Source organism: Plectropomus leopardus, chromosome 1 (assembly GCF_026936395.1).
Source record: "Plectropomus leopardus strain MGB_pleo_1.0 chromosome 1, ASM2693639v1, whole genome shotgun sequence".
In the NCBI taxonomy this organism is placed as follows: Eukaryota; Metazoa; Chordata; class Actinopteri; order Perciformes; family Serranidae; genus Plectropomus; species Plectropomus leopardus.
In genome coordinates, this window is record NC_142176.1 from 19,384,839 (window position 1) to 19,406,537 (window position 21,699).

The following is a 21,699-nucleotide window of genomic DNA, read 5'->3' on the forward strand; positions in this document are numbered from 1 at the left end:
GAGGCCCTGCCCTCCGTATCCAGCTGTCTGTATACATCATGATGTAAATAAATAGCTCATTTCTTACTACTTAATTTACTGCCATGGCTGCTTGAAGTGGAGGTAGTTTGAATACTTTATACTACTAGACTTTTTTTTTGCAGTGGTTCCCAACCTAGAAGTCGGGTCTCTTCCGAAGGGTCACAAGATAAATCTGAGGGGTCGTTAGGTGATTAATGGGAGAAGAAAGGAAAAAACACAACAAAATCAACTACATAAAGTAGAATGTTAAAAATATAGCTGTCAGAAATTGTGGCATAAAAACATATGTAAAGTACAACAGCAATGAAAAGTCAACTTATCCATTAGTCAATCGACAGAAAAATTAATGAATATTTTTTATAATCGTTCAATCACTGAAGTCATTTTTCTTGAAAAAGAAGGCAGAAGGTGTTTTAAGCCTCTCAAAGTTTTATATCATAATAAACTGAATATCTCTGGGTTTGTGGCTGACAAACCAAAACATATAAAGACATTACCTTTAACTTTAAGAAACTGGGATAGAAATATCTCACTATTTTGTGATGTGTTATAGAACTAATAATTAATTGCTAAAATGATTGTCAGATTAATCAGTAATGAAAGATAATCGTATGTTTTTCTTTGAAATGTAGTTGAGTGCGACTAGAAGGTTGCAAAAAAAGAAAATAACTAAAAATTGTACTCAAACACAGTACTTGAGTAAATGTACTTTCCACCGCTGATTAAGATATATGGCGAAACAGATGGCCGAGGAAGTACTTGAGTAAATGTACTTTCCACCGCTGATTAAGATATATGGCGAAACAGATGGCCGAGGAGCAAAGAGCACACAGAGGGGAACCCTTCTGACATCACTGTAGTCTATTTTAGGACAAGCTGAGAACATAAAAAATATCAGTTGGGTTCTTGCTCAACATATTTTATCTTTAAAGTGATGACAAAATAAAAGAACACATTTGTCTAATATATAGTTGTGCAACACCTAGGCAGCAGATCATGTGTACATTATGATTCTGTGGGTGTACGCAGGCAGGCTCGTCATCTGTTTTGGGATTCTGTGCACATCTCCTGACCAGAGGGCATTTCCCTTCTGCTCTCAGTACAAGGTTCCACTGAACCGACATGACACACAGCCAGGCAAGAAATTTTCCCCACAGCCAGCACACACTGATCCAGCGGTGGAGGAGAGAATTATAACCTTGTTTACATGGCTCACAGCAAAAATATATGTGCTTTAATTGGAAACTCGGCTTGACAGAAAATTTCACTGATGCACTGCCTCATAAAAACTGTAATAAAAACAAACTGTCCTTTCTGTATCTGACATCCTTTTCACCCTTACATGCAGTAATGTGATTTTTTTTGTTTCTTTTAGGCATTTTTCACCTCAGTTTTCATCAATACGCCCCTGCATTGAGGTTCTCAGCATACATATGAATAAAGCAGCTGTGGACTGATATTTCCTCATCGTATCTTGCATGAAGTATAAAGTACGTAGATACAATGTGGTCTGCAGGTGGCCCATTTGCCACAGAGATATCAAAATCAGCAGGTGCTTCAATTTGACAGTCACTAAAAATAAGGTGATCTGCTTCCATCTGGTGTTCACGTCCTGTAACTGCAGGCTGCACAACCTTCATTATGCAACAAACACTGTGGGTATGACCATTCATGGTCACCTCCAGTGTGTCATTTAACCCTCTGGTATGTAAAAAAGAGTTATAATATTTAGTACTATTGTTATTTCAAGCGTACCATTAGTACTAAATAATACTTAAATACTAGATTAAAAAACATTTAAAATATGGTGATAAACATATAAAACTAGGGTATGATTGATGTTTTGTATAAATTTTTATTATTTTTATTTTTTGTTATTGTTTCTCTTTTTTCGTCTTTCTTTTGTTACATGGTTTTTGTTTGTATTTCTGTTGCATAACAAACTTAGCCGTAAATCAGTTACTCATTAGAATATGCTGAGTACGAAGGGCAGGTATAATGGGCTTTAGCTGCGGCCTACACCTTTTTTGTCCGTAATTTTTATTTTATTTTTGTTTTTCCTTTTTATCTAAAGCCTGGATGTTATTTATTCTTTATTATGTGCGTTCCTCTTGGAAAAAAATGAACGAAATAAATTACCACATGTAATGAAAGAAGTAACGCAGTCAGCAAATAACAGAGGAGCATTAACATTTATTAAATAACCCATAATGTCTGTAATAGGCACAGTAAAATCACAGAACAGAACCAAACTGTGACAATTCAACAAGCTGAGAGAATCAATGCATTTCTGTTTAGAAACTGATTATGAGCTTGCTTCTATTTATCAAAGCTGGTATATTCATTATGCAACCCACACAGTCTGCAGTTTAAATGTACAATCTTCAATCAGCAATTTACAAAATAATTAATGTTAAATATTTAGAACCTTTCTGACATTGTACTCCTTGCAAAAAAACCCTCAGCTTCCATTAATCTTCCTCTCCCTTTATTGACTGACTGGCAGAAGAACATGGAGTACATTTATTTCATAGAGAGGTGTTTGCGCTCTAAATATTTTCCACTCCACAATATTTTGTTCATTCTCGCTGTGTGTAACTGGAGAAACACCGCTGACCTCTTTGAGGTACTTCTCTGGTGGGTTGTGACACTGATATTTCCCCCAGTTCCACCACCCAAAATGAGTCCATGAGAGGGTCCAAAGGGCTGCGGACCTCATTGGCTTTCCTTTTCCAGGTACTCCAGGCTGGGTGCATCTAACCTCTGTTCTTGGTTGCGGTTCTTTGTGAACTCCTTCAGCATATCCATGACCTCTCCTTGATAAACGTCCGGGGTGGGCTGAGCTTCTGTAAGCACAAAGACAACGGGCTGACAGATGGCTGAAGAACAAAGAGTGCACAGAGGGGAGCTCTTCTGACTTCACCTTGATCTATTTTAGGACGCACTGAGAAGATAGAAACTGAAAGGCGGATGTCTGCTGATTCGACTGATTTTGCTCCTGACTATAATAGGGAGAAGAAAGAAAACACACCTCAACATTTATACTGGTTTCATATTGTAGTGATTAGAAAAGCCAACAACAGGCAAGGCAGCGTCCCTGCAAAGGCATGGCTGGATAATGAGACCGCGAGCCCCCGGGCATGAAGATGCAGAAGGCCCCACCACCTCTGATTCATTGGAGCAGGACACACAGACTTTGTAGATGTTTAATGTCTCTTTGCAGTCACTAAGCGTCTCTGTGGTTTGTCTCTTTGTGGTAATTTTGTGTATTGTAGTTTTTTGTTTCTGTGGTTGTTTTGACCCTTTTTGTAATCATTTTGAGTCTCTTCAAAGTCATGTTGAGTCTTTCAGTAGACGGCAGCAGGAACAGATCTTTGAAAACTTTTCTGTGGTTTCTTCTCTAAATCCCTAACTTATTCAGTCTCTCTTTCAAACTCGTAACAGGTGTATTTGGATGGGTGATTAAGCACTATTTAGGTAGAGACGAAGGGTAATTAGTGACTGCTGGACATTGTGTCTCGCCGGTTTAGGACCTAAAATTACCGCGTTCACCTGGAGGTTGTGTTCCCATCAATGCCGATCGCAGCCGGAGGTGATAAAAGAGTACGTCTTCTGCAGAGTCGTTTGACCCGGGTGTGAATACCGAGCATATGCACTGTCACTGCATTAAAAAGCCAGATGTTAGCGGGCTGTTGTTGTAAGTCTCTCTGTGTCTCTTTGCAGCTGTTTTACATCTCTTTATTATCGTTTAGTATCTCTTTGTGTCTCTTTGCGGTCATTTTATGTTTCTTTGTAGTCATTTTGAATGTCTTTGTTGATGCTTTTATTGTCTTTATTCTTATTTTGTGTCTCTTTGTGGTTGTTTTGCTACTTTTTGCAGTTGTTGTAAGTCCCTGTGTCTCTTTACAGCTGTTTTGGTCATTTTTAATCTCCCTCTGGTCAGGATGTGGTAATTTGAGTGACATTTTGCAGGTAAAAGTCGGAGGGGCCTTACACTTTGGGCCCCTGGGTCTGTGCCCTGTAGGCCCGTTCATTAATCCATCCATGTGCAGAAGGCAAATTCTTCTGCTTTAGGTCTCATCTGATCATTTTTAAGTGTTTGTGTCAGACTTTAGAGATGCTCTGTTTATTCAATTCAACACTGAAACCATGTCAATTAATAATTTAAGAGTATTACAGTGTTCATGCAGTATTTATTTTCGTGAAGTCAGCCTGCCTGCAACAGTTTTTGTTTGTTTTTCCAGAGTGGTGCTGCCAAGTGGACGTGTTGATGCTATTCTCACACCAAATCTGCTTTTCAGCTGTTGTGCACAACAAAACAGACACATAATTGAATCATATTAAGAAAATTAGACAAATAAAATGGTAAAGTTGTACTAGGAGAGTAAACGAGCTCCCGAGACAAAGTCCAAGCCAAAAAGAAAGATGAAGAAACAGAACTGAAGTTCATTTGTAAACAAAGCAGTGATTTAATTATTCCAGCATCATTAGCCATGAATGATTGCCAGATAAAAAACAAGGTTTTTTATAATGATCATACCCACTGGAGTTTTCCACATTTTGTTGTGTTGCAAACTGAATTTTAAATGAGAAAGTCTGATTTCTTTGTCGCTATTAATACAAACAAATATTTGTTATTTCCAATTTGTGTAAACATTAATATTACAAAGCTAAAATGTGTGTCATTAAATATTAAAGTGTTTTGCACTGAGAATCTAAAGTATATCCAAATTCCCTTTAGTGAAATGTCTCTTGACTGGAGTCTGTCTTTTGCCAGCTCTCTAACTAATGATTTTAATGTGTCTTCAGCGCTGTGCGAGAGGCAATGGCACACGTAGAAACTATTCTCTCACCTGTTGCCCAGTAGTAGATGTCCCAGTCATTGCTCGGTTCATTAATCAGTCTGTCGTACTGCTGCAGCTGGTTTTCACTCATTGTGTTCAGATATTGCTTTGCAAAAAGGCTGCAAGAGAGATAGAAAATTAATTTGAGTCTTTTCTCTAAATGGAAAGTCATGGTCACTGGTAATTATCTGAGCGGTTGGTGAATGGACTGTACACTTCTTCTGCTTTGGGTTCCTTTGTGTGGCATTACTGCCTCATTTTGGCTTTAATCCTTGTCAATGTCTCTTTGTTAAACAGACAACTTGTGACTGTCTTTCTATTACACACATCCAATATAATCTACATAGATCAGCCAAAACATTAAAACCACTGACAGGTGATGAGAAGGAATAACTTTGATAATCTTGGTACAATGTAATGTTTTGCTGGGAAACCTTGGGTCCTGACATTCATGTGGGCACGCACCATCCACCCAAACACTCTTGCGGACCAAGTACCCCACTCTCGTGGCATCGGCACTCCCTGATGGCAGCGGCTTCCCAGCAGGTCAATTCGTCCTGCCACGCCACAGAAACTATTCAGACATGGCCCGAGGAACATGACAAAGAGCTCAAGGCGTCGACCTGGTCTCTAAATTCCCTAAATATAAATCTGATCAGGCATCTGTGGGATGTGCCTGTACCCTATTGTATGTTGTATACTGTACATTTGTGTGTTTTCAATGTTGTACTGTTTTATGTGTTGTATGTATGTTTGCTGTGTCTGAGCGAAGCCAAAGACAAATTTCCACTAAGGTGGAGAATTAAGGCTCTTTTTCTATCTACCTCACAAGCCACGGGACTCAAAGGATCCACCGCCAAGGCCCCAGCGCCATACACCACAGGTCCCCCAAAGGCCCCACCATGGATTGGACTTGGCTCTGACCTGTTGAGGTGGGGACAGAGGACCTCTGGGGTATCGCTTTGTCTCACAGACGCTCAATCGAATTAGAAACTGAGGATTTTAGAGGCCAGGTTGACACCTTGAGCTCTTTGTCACCTTCCTCACACCTTTCCTGGGTATTGCGGTGTGTCATTGTCCATGGGGTGTACTTGTCTGTTACAGAGTTTGGGTGGATGGTGAGTGTCAATTGGCATCCACATAAATGCCAAAGGCCACAGCTTTAAAGTGTCCATGTGAGATAAAAGAAAAAAAAACATCACCAATAGACCAGATGACAGACAGATAAGAGAAACAGCAGAGTTTAACAACCTGAGTAAAATGCAGTTCTCCAACATGCCCCTCTTGCGACTCTCATACAGCAGGCGTCGCTTCTTGACCTCAGTGGGCTCACCGGGCCTCTCCTCCCAAGGAGGCAAAGGGATCTCAATCAGATCTCCCCTGGTGTCATCTGGCGCATCTCCACGGTAACCACGAGACGATACCAGCCCTGTGACTGCTGGTCTCCATGCTGCTTGGCACATCCCCGTGACCAGCTGGCAGAAAGAAATACAAATGGTTGAACAAATATTAGAGTTTGAGTTGAATTTTAACACAACATACGTTCACTGTGCAACCTGTTTGAAGTCGGTGAAAACATGTAGTACTGTTGTTGAGCTGACATATCGACTTACAGCTATTGCTTTTTACTAATTGTCTATCTTCTCTTACTTTTTTCTCTTATTCTTATATATTATTTGATATATGGTTCATGTTTATTGTGACATGATGATCTTTTCTAATGTCTGAGAATTAAAAATGTGAGTCACACTAAGAGCAAACAAGTCATGTGTATCTAATTAGGTTGATTTCTTTGTATTTAAATTGTCCTATTGATCAGATATTTACCTATAATTCCCCCCCTCCGTTTCCTTCCAAAAATACATCTAAATTATACTATCATATGGATTTGCAATTTATGATTATTTTCATTGTCAATTACTCTGATTTAATTTTCTTGATTATGATTAGTTGTTTGGTCAGAAAAAATGTTAAGAATTTTTTTCCTAAAGCGCCAAATAATGACTTGAAATATATTCTCAGCCATATTTGTCATAAAAATTAAAAAAAAAAAAAACAGAAAAATGTTCACATTTCAAACTGACAATTAAAAATGGTTACTGATTTATTTAATAATTGACAGCTAATCGATTGATTGATTTTGACTGATTTATCGCAATTTAATTTTTTTAAACTTTGTTGAAATTGATTAATTGAAGTTTATAGCAATATGACCAAATGCAAAACTCAAATTGCAGTACTATAAACTTTTTATGAAGGTAAAATGTGTCAAAACAAACTATTTTAAATTAAGCATTCAGCAGGAAATCTAATCCAGACTGAGAGGCACGTGCTTGTGTGGTGGAGAAACCAGTTAAAAACAAAATCATCATCATTATATTTTATTCAGTGAAAATTAAATGTAAAAATTACAATTTCTGCTAGACTTTTTTTTCGCAAATCACGCAGCTCCAACATCGTGCTTAAGTATAAGATCTACGTTTTCCTTTTTTTTTTTATTAACTTATTCCTTGCTTTAATGCAGCTCAAATTGTTTTAAAGGATAAAATATCTTAAGTTTAATAGGCCTTAAATTGAAATCAACACATCGTAGAGGACAGTGAAGAAGAGGGGAATTGCATAACATCCCATACTGCCCTGTTGTACAACTGTTTACTACTGGGTTGTAATCCTGTCCTCCAGCAGGACACACTATTTTTCCACAACATCAAAAGACTAAATGAAACATGTACGCTTGTTATTTACCTACAATGCTAATCTATTGCTGCTTCAACATTTAATGACTTCACTTTTCATATTACATCACATTAGCGTTAAATCTTCCAACGGTCCTGAACGAGCTGTAACTTTAACCTTCAAACCTCAACCAACAAATGCACAAATAAACGTAACCTTTATAAGATTACTCACTCTTTTTGCGATGACGGAAGGCAGCATTTTAACCCTTTTTCTTGTAAAGTTGAGAGAGCTCTCGGTAAGCTGCTGTTGTCTGAATGTCAGACTCAAAAATTACACAAGCGGGCTTCACGTAACAGCAGCACCGGGGAAACTACCGCGGCGGACCGGATACAGCCGCGCAGATGACACCTTATTTTTAAGGTAACGGTCATGTTTAGCTGGCTACAGAAAAAACACAGCTGGCCCCAATGTGGTATATTTAAGAAAACGGTTTTAATTACTGTGTGTGTTTTTTTTCTTGTTTGTATTTTCTGAAGACTATATTCAAGATTTAAAGGGGGCTTGGCCGTAGGAACCAAACACTGTTGTTGTTAACCGGTAAACTTTTCCTGACGCACTCCACATACGGAAAGATTAGCATCATTAGCATTAGCTGATGAAAGAGCGAGCCCGTAGTTGTTTGATTTGTATGTTAACTCATGTTAATGAACACTTTCAAAGTCCGTGCACAGTCTACATGGTGTGCCATCTCTTGACTGGTGTCCGCTTGTCGTTTTCGCCAGTTATTGTCATATTTTGTTTTAGCTAACGGTCGTTTTGTGCGGACTCTAGCGGAACGTTAGTTAGCGTTAGCTAACGACAGAAACAAGGTGTAACGTCAACACAAACCTCCCGAGCATTGGCAGTGCACCTGTTGTCGGTATGCATTGATAATTTGCAAAAGTGTGCATATGCGAACTACACTGAAAACAATCAAATCGTAATTAGCTGCAGTGCCACCAGCTGGATCATCTGAGGCCCACGGGATGGCTGCTGCAGGACCTGCAGCCGGACCGAGCACCTCCAAACAGGATCTCATAGACCTGTACGGGGATCTGACTCAAAACGAAGAGGTGAGTGACATGTTCACTTATTTTTGTCCATCGTAGCAAATGCATCAGTGAGAGCAGCACAGGTGGGTGTAGATGTGAGTGTCGGCACATTTCTTCGGAGGAGAAACCAACCACGAGTAGTTTGAATGGCAGTGGCAAAATAACATACTAACTCAGTGCTTTTTTTGTACACAACAGTAACTCAAAGTAAGATTTAGGTTCTGTATAAATTAGAAATATTGCAAAAAGTACATACGTAAAGAGTTTCCAAATACAAAAAAAAACAACATTGTCTTCAATCTACAAGTGATGCCACGCTACTGGAGTTGACAATTTTGCTTTCAGCCATGCTTGTTGTTGCCTTATTTAACGATGTGACGCGATTATGTCAAGAAGTCGAAATATTGTCTTTATAATTATATATATATTTTTCTTATCACACCTCTAAGTTGAGGTGTTTTTCAGTCGAGGCTGATGGGTGAGGATCTGCCCAACACAGCTTTACATGATTAAAGAAGTAAACGGTGCATAAAAAGCAGCAATATGTACATCCTACAGGTTCCCTTTATGAGATGATTATTTTCATTTGTAACATGTACAGTGTAATTAGTGTAATCTTTGAATTAATGTCATGTTTCTGTAAATTTACTGATCATAAGTAATTTAGATCTTGATATATTGGAATTGAAACTTGTCCATACCTTATTTTATCATTATAATAAGTTGATTTTTATATTATTCTTATATTTATACAATGCTGTGATTTTTGACAAATTTTAATAGACAAGATTTTAATTTTAATTTATTTAATCTTGCAGAATTAATCTTTGGTGTTATTAAAATATGTATACCCTGAGTCTGCTGTGATTCATGGGTTCAACACAATACAATAAAACAATCATATAGATGGGGCAGGCGTAAGGTGAAAAAGCTAACACAACTCACATGATAAAAGCAAGAGCAAAGTAAAGAAAAACGTGACAATTAAAAGCAGACAGAGGATGTGAAAAAAGTAAGCCTCAGGCTGAGCTAAGAGATGAATTAGTCTCAAATGGAGGGCAGGGTGAAATGTTTTTTTTTTCATTTGATACCTGTGAACTGAGCAAGTGTTTAACATCAGAATTTCTGTCTTTTTTGTTGTTATTGTATGGAGGCTTATATGTCGATTCACATAAGTATTTGCAATCAAAATTAAACCACAGGCTGTTGTTTTTATTAAGGCTTTTAGTCTCAGGTACGATCACTTAAGTCTAACATTTTAGAAAACTCTCCATCCTAATTTGAAGTTGTATGTCATATGTATCAGTGTGTAGACTTCTTTCAGCATTTGAGCTGAAGAGCAGCTGAGTTGGTGCCAGCAAGACGTTAATCCAGTTTCTAGTTATTATGAATCTGGCTGCCAGTAGGAGTATATATTGGTTTATGTTGGTTTCTGTCATTTACAGCTTTAGGTTTTTCACAAAATGCATTGAGTCAAATAGGATATAAATATTCATTTTTGTTGTTTAGTACATGCTCTGCCAGAATCCCGGTAGTATTGGGTAATGCCAGAAAATCTTGGTATAATCCCATGTCATGCCACACTCCCTGCAGCTGCAGTGTTTTGTTCATTGATGCTCTCTGCACATTGCGATGCAGAGGACGACAGCATATATGATATCTTAATTTTTTCCTTTTTAATACAGGATTTGGACAGAATTGCTGAAGCAAATGAACTTTTTGATGCTGTTCTGACTGGCTCAGTTGATCAAGACAAGAAAGTCACAAAAAATTTGGCACCTTCGAACAACACAGCGTCTAATGAGGAGGCTAAAACAACAACAATGAACAGCAGAACAGGAGGAAACTCACTGAGGAGACTGTCTTTATATATTGGGAATTTCCCCTGGGTGAGTAGTATGCTTTCTATGTTAATGTTGATTACCCTTTAGTTAGGGATGTCCCGATCGAATTGGAGGGATTGGTATAGGTCCTGATCGACACATTTTTAAATTGATTGAGATTGATTATTTTAAACATGCGCTCTGAGCGATCCTGTGTGTACATCCACTGACACAGAAGTGTCGGAAATGTAGAGCGTGATTTACGGCGGATATTTAGGTTTTATTGTAATGCTGCTACTCCAGTAAAACATATTTTTTCATGTTCAGCTTCAGCTGCTACACAACTTTAAGCAGGATTGAAATTTTTGTTGTTCATTTTTAATGAACTAGTTTTACTACAATGCTATAATGAGTGAAACTGTGATCAGTTTTTATTAGTTGTGGTGGGGAATGTTAAAGTTCAGCTGTAACACTGCTTTGAAGTGGAATTGTGATTATAATACACATCTACTGTGTTTTGTACTTTTATTTTAATGCTTCACTAAGTGGAATTGAGAGGAATTTCACAAGACACATTTTGGTTTATTTACTTTGTTATTTTGTCCAAAAAACAAACTGCACTAAGTGGAATTGTTATCAAAGCTACATAAAAATATTTTTGGTAAAAATTAATTGAAAATCCCTTAGGACTATTGTATTGCAGAGCTATTTAACTGTCAAGCATAGACACTGTTTTGATTTTATTAACTTTAAAGTACTTGAAATGCATTGTGCAGCTGTATTATCCAGGTAAATACAAGTATCGGATCAAGACTAGGTATCGGCAGATACTCAATATCAAATTGCTTGGTTCGGGATTGGGGGCAAAAGAACTGGGGATATCCCTACTTTTTATTTATTATTTATTATGTTGTCCAATACAGTTCCTGTTTTGGTTTGTTTTTTCGATGTGTGCTTGTAAGACACTGTTGGCATTAAACACAACAGACAATTTGTTCCCTTCTCACAATCAAGATAAAAAATAACTGCCCCCCCCCGTCATTTTCTCAACCTCTTTTTCAAATGTGGTACATCTTGTAGTGGACATCTGATAAGGACATCATAAGCATTGCTCAAACGCTGGGTGTGAGGGACGTTAAAGAGGTCAAATTTGCTGAGAACAAAGTTAACGGCCAGTCAAGAGGGTGAGTTGTTGAACATCTAGTGTATATAAAAAAATAAAAGCTTTTCTTGTGAAATGTTTTGTTTATTGTAAAAAAAAAAAAAGAAGTGTGTTTCATCTTAAAGATTCTTAGTAGCCATTCATGTGTTGTTTCTTCTTCTGTGTAACACAGCTTTGCCGAAGTGGTGGTTACCTCAGATGAGTCATTTAAACTATTGTTGGATAAAATACCCCTGTGTGAGGTCAATGGGGAAAGGATAGACTGTCGTTTCGCCACTCGCCAGAACCTGTCTGTGTTTGAGGACATGGCAAATAAACGTAAAAGCACCACAATTTTAAAACACTTTTACATTAATCTCTCAATGTCACTATTTCTGTCACATTTTAACAAAAACATTGTGTTCTCTTTAGGTATACCCCTGCGTGTTAATTCCAAAGATGCTAAGGACTCAGATTATTCAAACAAGATTCCCTCATTATTATCACAGGAGCCCAGCCCTCCCCCCATACCTCCACTTCTTCCATCACATCCAATGGCAAACAGGTTTCCCTCATTACCGAGCCCTTACCTCAGTCATCCACCTCCTCCCTTTCCGCCTATACCGCCAAACATCCCTCCTCCCATGCTCCCCCATTTGTATCCTCCTCATCCAGTCCATGTTCCCGGCCAACCGTCTCCCAGTCTCCATATAAATCCAGCGTTCTTCAATCCAGCACAAGACGGGCACAGCAGCATAGCTTACAGCCAACAAAAGTGAGAACATACACTGTTTTGATTTCATTTATCTTAATTATAAGGACAACACACATTAATCAGCAATGATGTAAATGTGCCAGTGTTAGCTACCTGGCAATTTTTTTAACTTGTGGTCCTTTGGCAAGATGTTTTGAAACCCATAAAATGTTCAGATTTAAGTAACAAAGACAGCAGGACACCAGAAAGACAGCAATCTGGCAGAAATGGCAGTATAAATACAAAGCAGCAATAAGAAACAGCATTTTAGCACAAATAGCCATGTAGGAAGCATCAAGCAATGACACACAGCTAAGCATTACAGGCAACATACAGAGCAGGAATAGTAACAAAGATGGACAGTAAACAGAGATAAGATTCAACAGTTATTTTGTAGATCTTAATAACATATTAAAAGATGCAGTAACGGGATAACAATGTGTTAATATGCACTAACACACAGGCCATGCAACACAAAGTTAGCCAGGCTGTTAATAACAAAGAAATTTCATGCTATTTTTTTTTTTTTCGAGTTATTGCATTGTAATTTGTTTTTTATGTTTTTAAGATTACACTTGCAGTGAGTCTTTAAAGCAGCAAAAGGCCAGAATACACACAGCACTGCAAAAGAATAAAACATATGCAGATAAGAAAGGACATGAAGCAATGTTAGGATAATACAACAAAGCTTAGATTCCACATATTTGTCACAGCAATTATGAAAACTTTTAATTTTTAGTTAAAACTTTTTTCTTTTCTTTTTTTCCAGACACACACCTCAAAGAACAGATGGAGATTTTGAAGAGTTATTGAACAGAAATAAAGCTGTTGCCAGCAGTGCCATCAGCAAGGCTGTGTCTGGAGCAACAGCTGGTAAGTAAAACTGATCAGACGCTGTGAAGTAAAAGAAAGAACACACAACTTAATAAGCCACGTGGACAAAGGAGTGGTCCCTGCCTATGGCTGACGGACAAATAGCGGAAAAAAACGAGCTCTTCCTCACTCCGCTTACAGTGGAGTTTGAAATTAAAATGCTATCCAGTTTTTGATATGTTGTCAAGCTGAAGATTATATAAAATCGATTAAAATAAACATGGTACATTTATAATGTGTAATATATAATGTGTAGCTTTTAAAATCTTAGAATCATCGAAAGGAGGATCAGAAGAAACAGATGCACCTGTGCTTCATTTTGATTGTGACTATAAGGTCTGGACACATTCATTACATAGTTTTTGCAATTATATGCTAAAAGAAAATATTAGTTTTTTTGTGCCTTATCAGGTGTCATGGATAGATTCTTGTCAAGAACAATACATGTCATATCAGCCACAAGACAACTGAAGCCTCATTTCCATCGAGCAGTCTGTCAGTTCAGTTTGTTACACATTAGATTGGTTATTATTGCATGTTCATTTTCAAAAATTCTAGCTGGTACCGATAGAACCACTCTGTGCCATCCCTTTATTTCTTCGCCTCTGTCGAGGTGCCTCGCACACTGATCTGATGTTAAAAGGTGGCGCAAGAAACAGTGCAGTCCGTTGATTGATCCAGGGAGAATCAATACTAGTTCAGTAAATTAAATAAAAATAAATAAATGTATTATTTTATTTTTGCCCCATTTAGTTATGTATTTACTTATTTCATAGTCATATGTATTAATTTCTTGTTCATATTTATATATTGAATATCGACCAAAATGGCATTCCACAACATACAGTTCTAAGAGTACAATACTGAAAGTGTTTGGTGGAAATGAGGCTTATAACCACAAAACGTGGCAAAGATCGAGTCCAAACATGAACTGAAGTCGTTGTTTTTTCTTGAGGTAGATGACAGAATTATGTTTCACCTTTATTGATATCGATTTCCAATCTTTTTGTAAGTTCAGCCCAAATGGATGTGAGTGTGTGAAATGTTTGCCTAACTTAAATGTATATTGGGGTTCAATGTGATCAAATTTTTAAAACTTTTTTTAATCAGTCCTAGTCCTAAGAGTTTTGAAGTGCTTAAGTACTTAATAGCAACTGTGTATTGTATCTTCTTCTTCTTCTTCTTCTTGTATCTTCTGACTTCTTCATTTGCTAATGCAGGAGACTTACGTGTGGCCATGGAGACTCTATTAACTGCCATTGCCATCATTAAGCAGTCCAGAGTGTATGCAGATGAACGCTGCCAGGCCCTGGTCACCTCACTCAAAGACTGTCTCGTCTCTATCCAGGGCAACTACGGCTACAGGTTTGTGTCATTATGCCTGTATGCAGAAACCGAAGCTGAAAATGGAACTAGTCTACATATTAATTAAATCTAACAATTTGTCGGTATTCTTTGCAGGAATACCGGCCGTTCTGGGGACGAAGAAAGAGACCGGGACAGGGGTCGTGACAGAGAGCGAGAGCGCAATAGGGATCGTGACAGAGAAGATTCCTCTGGTTGGGAAGGTGCAGGAATGTCTCGGAGACACAGTGAACATTCTCGGAGCAGGGAGAGGGACAAGGAACGCTCGCGGGAGCGGCACAGAGATCACAGAGATCACAGAGACCACAGAGACCACAGAGATCATAGAGACAGATACCGTTAACTTGGTAAGCCTTCTTCTAATTTATATATTTACTTATTAGGCTCGGGCAGTATCTATTTTTCATACGTTTATGCCTTCCTGACATTTCACCCGGATCTGCAGTATATGATGTTAGTTGTATTTTTAAAAAAGAAAAAAATGGCATTGCCTAGCTTATAATGGATGCTCCTGCTGTGTTTAAATACTTGCCTGTAGAATAATAAACAGATTTTTAAAAAAAAGACGTAAAAATTAAGTGCCCTTGCTTGAGGACCCTATAACACTTGTTGCATTGTACACCAACTCCCTGTCGGTGTACAATTGCTTTTGTAGTTGGAAGAAGTCATCTGAAGATTAAGTTATATGTGGCAATGCTACCAGACAGAAGAGGAAGCGTTTTCCTGTTTCATTAGTCCTGTGATGTTCTCCCACCTCCTAGTCTTCCTCAGCTAAGCTGCCCATCCCACGAGTATAGACCGACCTCTGGTGGCGTGTGCTATGCACTACAATACAGCGTCTGTTTTTTTTTTGTCAGTATTGAAAATCATACCTTTGGGATTTGTAAATATCTTGGTGTACTGTAATACCTTAATACCAGCGAAGCCTATTACTTATACTTGATGCTTCATTATCTATTGGACCGTTTCGTAATTTGGCGTGTTTTATTATCAGTTCCACTGTTAGGTTTCTTTCTTTTAAAATTGTGTCATATTTAGTGTCTGTGTTCTGAAGTACATGAGTACCACAACAGAAGAGACTGCCCAAAAACCCTTACTGTAACGGAAGTTTAATATCACAGAGCCATACAGAGATGTTGATGGTGTCTCTCTTTTGCTCGCTTGCCTCGCAACCCCAGTAATGCATGATCATAGAAAATAGTAATAACAATTTTTGAGTACAAGTCATTTGGCCTTCAGTGCAATGGTATTGCCTATAGTGTCAAAAACCATCACTTTTGCTAATAAATGTCTCCAAGGCTGCATCAGAGTAAAATATCCTGTCTAAAATACCCCAAAAGTAATTACTGAACTTGAGCAGATTGCCCTCCAGTACTTCACACCATGTCTGTGATTAGATGTCTGTGATTGTCTCTGACTGTGTATTTTTAGGCGTCTTTGTCACTGGCTGTGATTTATTTTTGTGTCTTACCTCGGTTCTATTTCTTGTGATGAAATTGGGGCTCTCTTGCACAAAAACATATTTTCATCTTATGACGCTACCTGATCAAATAAAGGTTTTATGTATGTAAAAAGTTTCAGCAAACACCAATCCTTTACATTTTATTTCATTAACAGCTGATACAGAGAATAGGCCTTTTTCACAGTATATATTTTGCCTTGTATAGTAGGAAAAGCACAGGTGTTACTAATAACACTAACGATGGCTGTGTTCTGTTTAAATCTTCAAGCGAGAGTGACAGTGAGCCAGTATGCACAACACCCGGGTCCTGTAATCAGATACAGCTAAATGGAAGTCAGCCATCACTAATTTCATTATTTACACCACTGCTTTTCCTCCTGTGATAAATCAAATGTCTTCTTGGGAAAAATGGTGTATGATGACATCATATTTATGTATTGGATCATGTCTGATAACAAATTTTAAAAGTGGTAAAAAATAATCATGTAATTATGACTAGTATACAGTTATGTCCACATAGAATATATTACATATGCACATAATTTTGTCCGATCTCAATTTCATAATCGATGTCAATAACATTTTTCTACAGCGTCCAATTCTGGCTTCAGTCTGAGACTTGTTGTGGGCATGTGGTTAATTTCAATAAAACATCCTGTATTTATTGATAGATGCAGACAGCTGGGTTTATTTAAAGGTTCAAAGCTGATAAACCATTAAAAGAACAACATGCCTTTGGTTCCTAGTGCTAATTCAGTGCCCCTAAAACCTTTTCAACAGATTACAGTTCATGAAGTGAAGGTCAGCGAAGTAGTTATTTTTAGTACAAAGTTCTTACTGTGCAGTGACCTGTTAAAAGTCGACAACCCATTATGTCACCAGACTCTTAATACATAACAATCACATTTTATTCAGTCATCTTGTGTGTCCATGAATAAACCTTGCATGGCCTTAACCCAATACCATGGAGAACTTTGAGTGACACCTAAGAAAGATTTTCAGTCAAAGTAAAGGTTTAAAGTGTTGTATATTTTAATGAACCACACATACCAATTCGTATAGTTGCCACCATATGGTACTATGGTTACAAGGGCAATTATCACATCCTCTCTGAGGCTCTTGTTATATCAAACTGTAATTGTCCATATTTCATATCTAAATGTAGCTTTTAAAGGTATACTTTTCTCTCCCCAGACTGATGGAGTGTTGCAATGCAAGGGCACGCAGAGATGGGACTTGTTTGTTTCTGGATCAAGTTGCATAAAATCTGAAGGGATCTAAGGTGAGACTGAAGATACATCTCCACCAGTCTAAAGTGTACTTTTTTTGACTCACCTGTCATCTGTACATACTGGGACTTTTACCCCTTTTAAGAAAAAAATGTGGTTGTAGATTTGTTGCTGGGACATCAGTGTTTGCATGCATAGAAACACCTCTTAATAACTTAAGAAATACAATGTAACATTTTCTTCACTTTCTTTTGTATTAAATCTGCAGATTAAAAACACATTCCCTGAAAATATAATTTGAGTGTTTTATTTCCTCAGACGTGTAGGTTGTATTTAAATTGGATACATCTGTTTTCAGAGTATTTTTGTGTTTTCATATACCGTCAAAATGTCTTAGTGACAGAATATTTTTATTGCGATTGACTGACAATTCTGTCGTACCTGTGCCACAGAGAAAATGATTCGCATGCACAGTTAAAATGTTTTTGGGTTAACACAGTTTTTCCCATGTCTGATCTGGGTCTCTTTTTCTATCTACAGAAATTGAGTAAATAGCTTGCAGAAATTTTATCCAAGATTTGAGGTGTTGCTTTGCTGTAATGCACGGCACAAGCATGAGAACTTATTCACTTTATAATTCTGGAAGAAAGGCTGTGGTAACTGGATAAACAGGAGTACTGGTTGTCATTTAGAGGCTTTATTTAAAAAAAACAAAAAACATTATCAAGCAGGTGCACAAATTAATATTCGCAGAAGTCTCCTCTGTAGTTGCCATTTGTTGTCACAGATCTACATAACATGAATCTGTCCGTGCCACAGCCCCACAAAGTCCTTGCCATTCTTGAAGGCGGCCAGTTGTAATCACTTCTCCAGTGGAGCATAATTCAGCAATTTCTCAATAAGATCCACGTGAGACAGGAGCATCCTCCGACAGCAGTACCTCTTCAGGCCCAGGGCATCAAGGGCATCACTTAAGAGGGAGAGAGCAGGTAATGTTAGTCCTAATGCATGGCACGCAGATCACTGAATGAATAAGTAAAGAACATGCACATTACTGCAGACTATAGTCAGGATAGCAGCCTAAATGGCCTCAGGTAATGGCTATTACTCACTCCATCCTAAGCCTGAATAGAGACCTCTTGCAACCTTTGAGGAAATGGACGTACCCTGTGATAACTACATAGGCTAAAAGGTTTTGATGTGTTGTACCTTTTATTCGACTGCTTCTAGAAAATTATTTTGGGAAAGCTGCTCCTGTGCTTGTCACGTATGTAAACTGTATGACTTTTTACATACCCCTTCACTTTTAAACACATAAACAGCCACAAACCACTACAGGGTCCCTACAGTTTAAGGTGAGTTGGATTTAGGACTTTTTATTGCCATTCAAAGCAAAAATTTAAGAAGGTTTTTACAGTAACCACATCTGAAAGGAAAAAAAAAACCAAAAACATAACTGACTTATTAGGGACAATTTTGCCCAAATGTTGACTTCAACAGAAAACATTATTTTTTGGGACAAGTTAAAAAGTTAAATGATCTACTTAAAAAAATAAATTTCCTAAAAGGAACATGTGGAAAACAATGTACATGTGTTTTCAAAGTATCCATTTGGTTTGCATTGAAAAAAGTTTTTTTCTTTTAATTGGATTTGGAAAATTAGGAGTGTTGCTGGTTCTGTATCCTGATCTGCCTGTCGTTAAATTCGGAAAATTATTGGACTCTGGACTAAGTGGGTGAAATATGCAAGACCTTTACAAACAGATTTTGTATTAGTATTGGATAAATGACCTTTATATGTTTTATTCTTACTGCAATTTTATTTTCTTTCAAGTCTCCTTCTGAAATATTTTACAGAACCTTTACATGTACACTTTGATTTTCCCAAGGTGCACTAAGTTCTTAAATTGTGGAAAATCTGAAAAGTAGGGGAAATTTACTGTCTATCTTGATTTGTGTTCTATACCATAAACTGCTGTCCAGACAAATGAAAAAAAAGGAAGATTAGTGAAACATATTACCAATTATTTTGAGATTTCACGACGCAATGCCAGAAAAAAAGATTCATAAAATACTTCTAACATATTAACATTTGCAAGACTCTTGAAATATTGATTTAAGACATTTTGATACTAATTAAGGCTTTATTTTTAAATTGATGATGAATTTCGTGCCTTTTAAGGCTATTAAAAGATCCGCGGGATGTTAACGACATCTGGAGATGTAGTGCAGTGACAGAAACCAGCAGGTATGCATCTCACCCCTCAGTATACTCGGCTTGAAGTAGACCGAGGTATGCCTCCCATTTGTTACCCACGATCTTCCCACACGTGAAGCACCGCACTGGGATGATCATAGTGAGACACCTGTGGACAGAGGTAAATCCCAGAGTTAGCATTCACACCTGAGTGTAAGGTGTAATGCTATCAAGACAAATAGATAGCTTGCTTCAACTAGTTAGTTAATGTTAACGAGATGATTTATTTTTATACATGTATCACATGAGTTAACATATGTAATTAAACGACACTAATACAAGGTTTAGAAGATGAACGCGATTTCTGCTCCCGGGAAGTCGAACTGTTACCAAATGCTAAATCGGATAAGTTAGCTAACATCAATGTTTTGCCAATATGCCTGCTACAAAACTTAGCTTTAATGCGCTTGTTTTTATTGAAGATTAACGCAAAAATAATTAAAAAGCTTCGGTAGCTTCTGGACCTAGATGTGTTCATCCAAATGCTGTTTTTTTTCACAGTCAGTTAGCGAATTAAAGTGTAATGTTAAACTTTGTAAGTGCGCGTGAGCTAGCCGGTGCTAACCCACAGACTGCAGCCACGCGATTAGCACAACAGTAAACTGTTAGCTAACGTTAGCCGCAAATAGCACGTTACTACGAGTTTAAATGTCAGTAATTTACCTGTCAAAATGACAAATATTAATTGATATTACTCACGGTAGCTTATCTGGTTCCCGAAGCTTTAAATATTATATTTTTCTGCGATAAAGTGAGGCTAGCGTCGGGCTTCCCTCGTTCTCTCCAGCCGCAACAACAGCAATGCTTCCGGTCCGGATCTTTCACAATAAAAGTGTAATTTCATTAAAGGTTAAGCAGTTTATTAAAAACACTCGACAACATATTTTTAAACATCTCCCAGTATAACACAGTGCATTTCAGTAGCACCACAAACTTGAAAGGAACATATTATAGGCCCAGTTGATTATCAGGGTCGATATTTGGCATTTTGTCTATTATCTGTACGTTTTATTTTAATAATTGCAGATACAATTATTTAATTAAAAAGTGCGCTACTTTGGCCAGAAAACACCAGGGAAGGCAGTCTGAAATGCATGCAAATACAGTGTCAGCATGGGAAGAACTTGTACTTTGTAAAACTAAAACCTCAGGGAGCTATTTATATTTATTTGTTTTTTTTTTATTTAAATTTTTATTCGACTCCATAAAAAAAACCCAACAACTTGCTGCATATGATGTTGAAAATTTCAGTTTTAATTAAAAAATTACTAAACGCATTTAATCAGTTTTGTGTTGGACTTTGTTATATTCCAAATTCAAAATATTGACATAAAGACCCTTAACACAAACCACAGCTTCCTCTGTGGCTCATATAATTGACACCTCCTCTTTGAAAACAGTTTGAAGAAAAAATGACCTCGATGAAGGTAGTATTCTGTTGTAATAAATTGTTTTACAGTGCTTCAAATGAGAAGTACCTAATGGGATAGCAACTGAGTCTAAATTAACAAAAATGTTATTTGCCCCAAGCTGCCACACTGCAACTGTAGAATGACAAACTGCAAATGGTTCAAAACAAACCAGTGTACCATAATGTGCAGTGGTGTTTTCATCCATTTCAGCTGAGCAGACCTCACGACTGCGAGGGTGTTTGAAGACATACCTTGTATGTTTTATTGACACCCACTGACTCTTGTGAGCTGTTGCACCTGTTATGGTAAGTCACAACCTATCTTCATGATTTTTTGTGTATTTATTTGGTGACCCCAGCAAACTCCCAGCATAGTTCATACAGCCTCCAGCTGAGAAATTGTCTAAACAACCAAAATAAATAGACTAAATATCTATAATATATAGAGCACAAAGCTGACTGATAGTGGCTTTTGTATTGGTAATTGAAATTGAAATTGTTTTTGTTCATGTCGGCTAACTCTAATACTGGCATAAGGGCCATAAAACCTTTTCAAAAAATTTAAAACGCAAAATCACCAGATCTAAGAGATTGTCTTTCAAAATTTAAAGTGTAGATAGGATTAAGATGCACTTAATATATATCACAAAATTCAGAAATTAAAACTTAGCAGGTCAGAATTAAAATGAAGACATGAAATAGGCAGCTCCAGCATACTAAAACACAAAAAGTATATCCTTATTATATTG

General features: G+C 37.4%; 3 protein-coding genes across 3 annotated transcripts; 1 reads left to right on the plus strand and 2 right to left on the minus strand.

The window, feature by feature from the left end:
• Positions 1-2,194: 2,194 nt before the first annotated feature.
• Positions 2,195-7,935, minus strand: sdhaf2 (succinate dehydrogenase complex assembly factor 2). Its single transcript, XM_042507167.2, has 4 exons — positions 7,776-7,935; positions 6,117-6,340; positions 4,875-4,984; positions 2,195-2,867 (listed from the first exon to the last, which is right to left on the minus strand). The coding sequence occupies exons 1-4, from the start codon at positions 7,800-7,802 to the stop codon at positions 2,737-2,739; spliced, it is 492 nt and encodes a 163-aa protein (XP_042363101.1). The 5' UTR covers positions 7,803-7,935; the 3' UTR covers positions 2,195-2,736.
• A 135-nt stretch (positions 7,936-8,070) lies between these two features.
• Positions 8,071-17,578, plus strand: LOC121957124 (cleavage and polyadenylation specificity factor subunit 7-like). Its single transcript, XM_042506000.2, has 9 exons — positions 8,071-8,656; positions 10,321-10,524; positions 11,539-11,642; positions 11,793-11,938; positions 12,032-12,374; positions 13,123-13,226; positions 14,447-14,591; positions 14,688-14,938; positions 17,248-17,578. Exons 1-8 carry the CDS (start codon positions 8,570-8,572, stop codon positions 14,932-14,934), a joined length of 1,380 nt encoding a protein of 459 aa, XP_042361934.2. The 5' UTR covers positions 8,071-8,569; the 3' UTR covers positions 14,935-14,938; positions 17,248-17,578.
• A 385-nt stretch (positions 17,579-17,963) lies between these two features.
• Positions 17,964-20,378, minus strand: polr2l (RNA polymerase II, I and III subunit L). The gene is made up of 3 exons (XM_088077167.1): positions 20,239-20,378; positions 19,544-19,648; positions 17,964-18,252 (listed from the first exon to the last, which is right to left on the minus strand). Exons 2-3 carry the CDS (start codon positions 19,636-19,638, stop codon positions 18,144-18,146), a joined length of 204 nt encoding a protein of 67 aa, XP_087933293.1. The 5' UTR covers positions 19,639-19,648; positions 20,239-20,378; the 3' UTR covers positions 17,964-18,143.
• Positions 20,379-21,699: the final 1,321 nt, after the last annotated feature.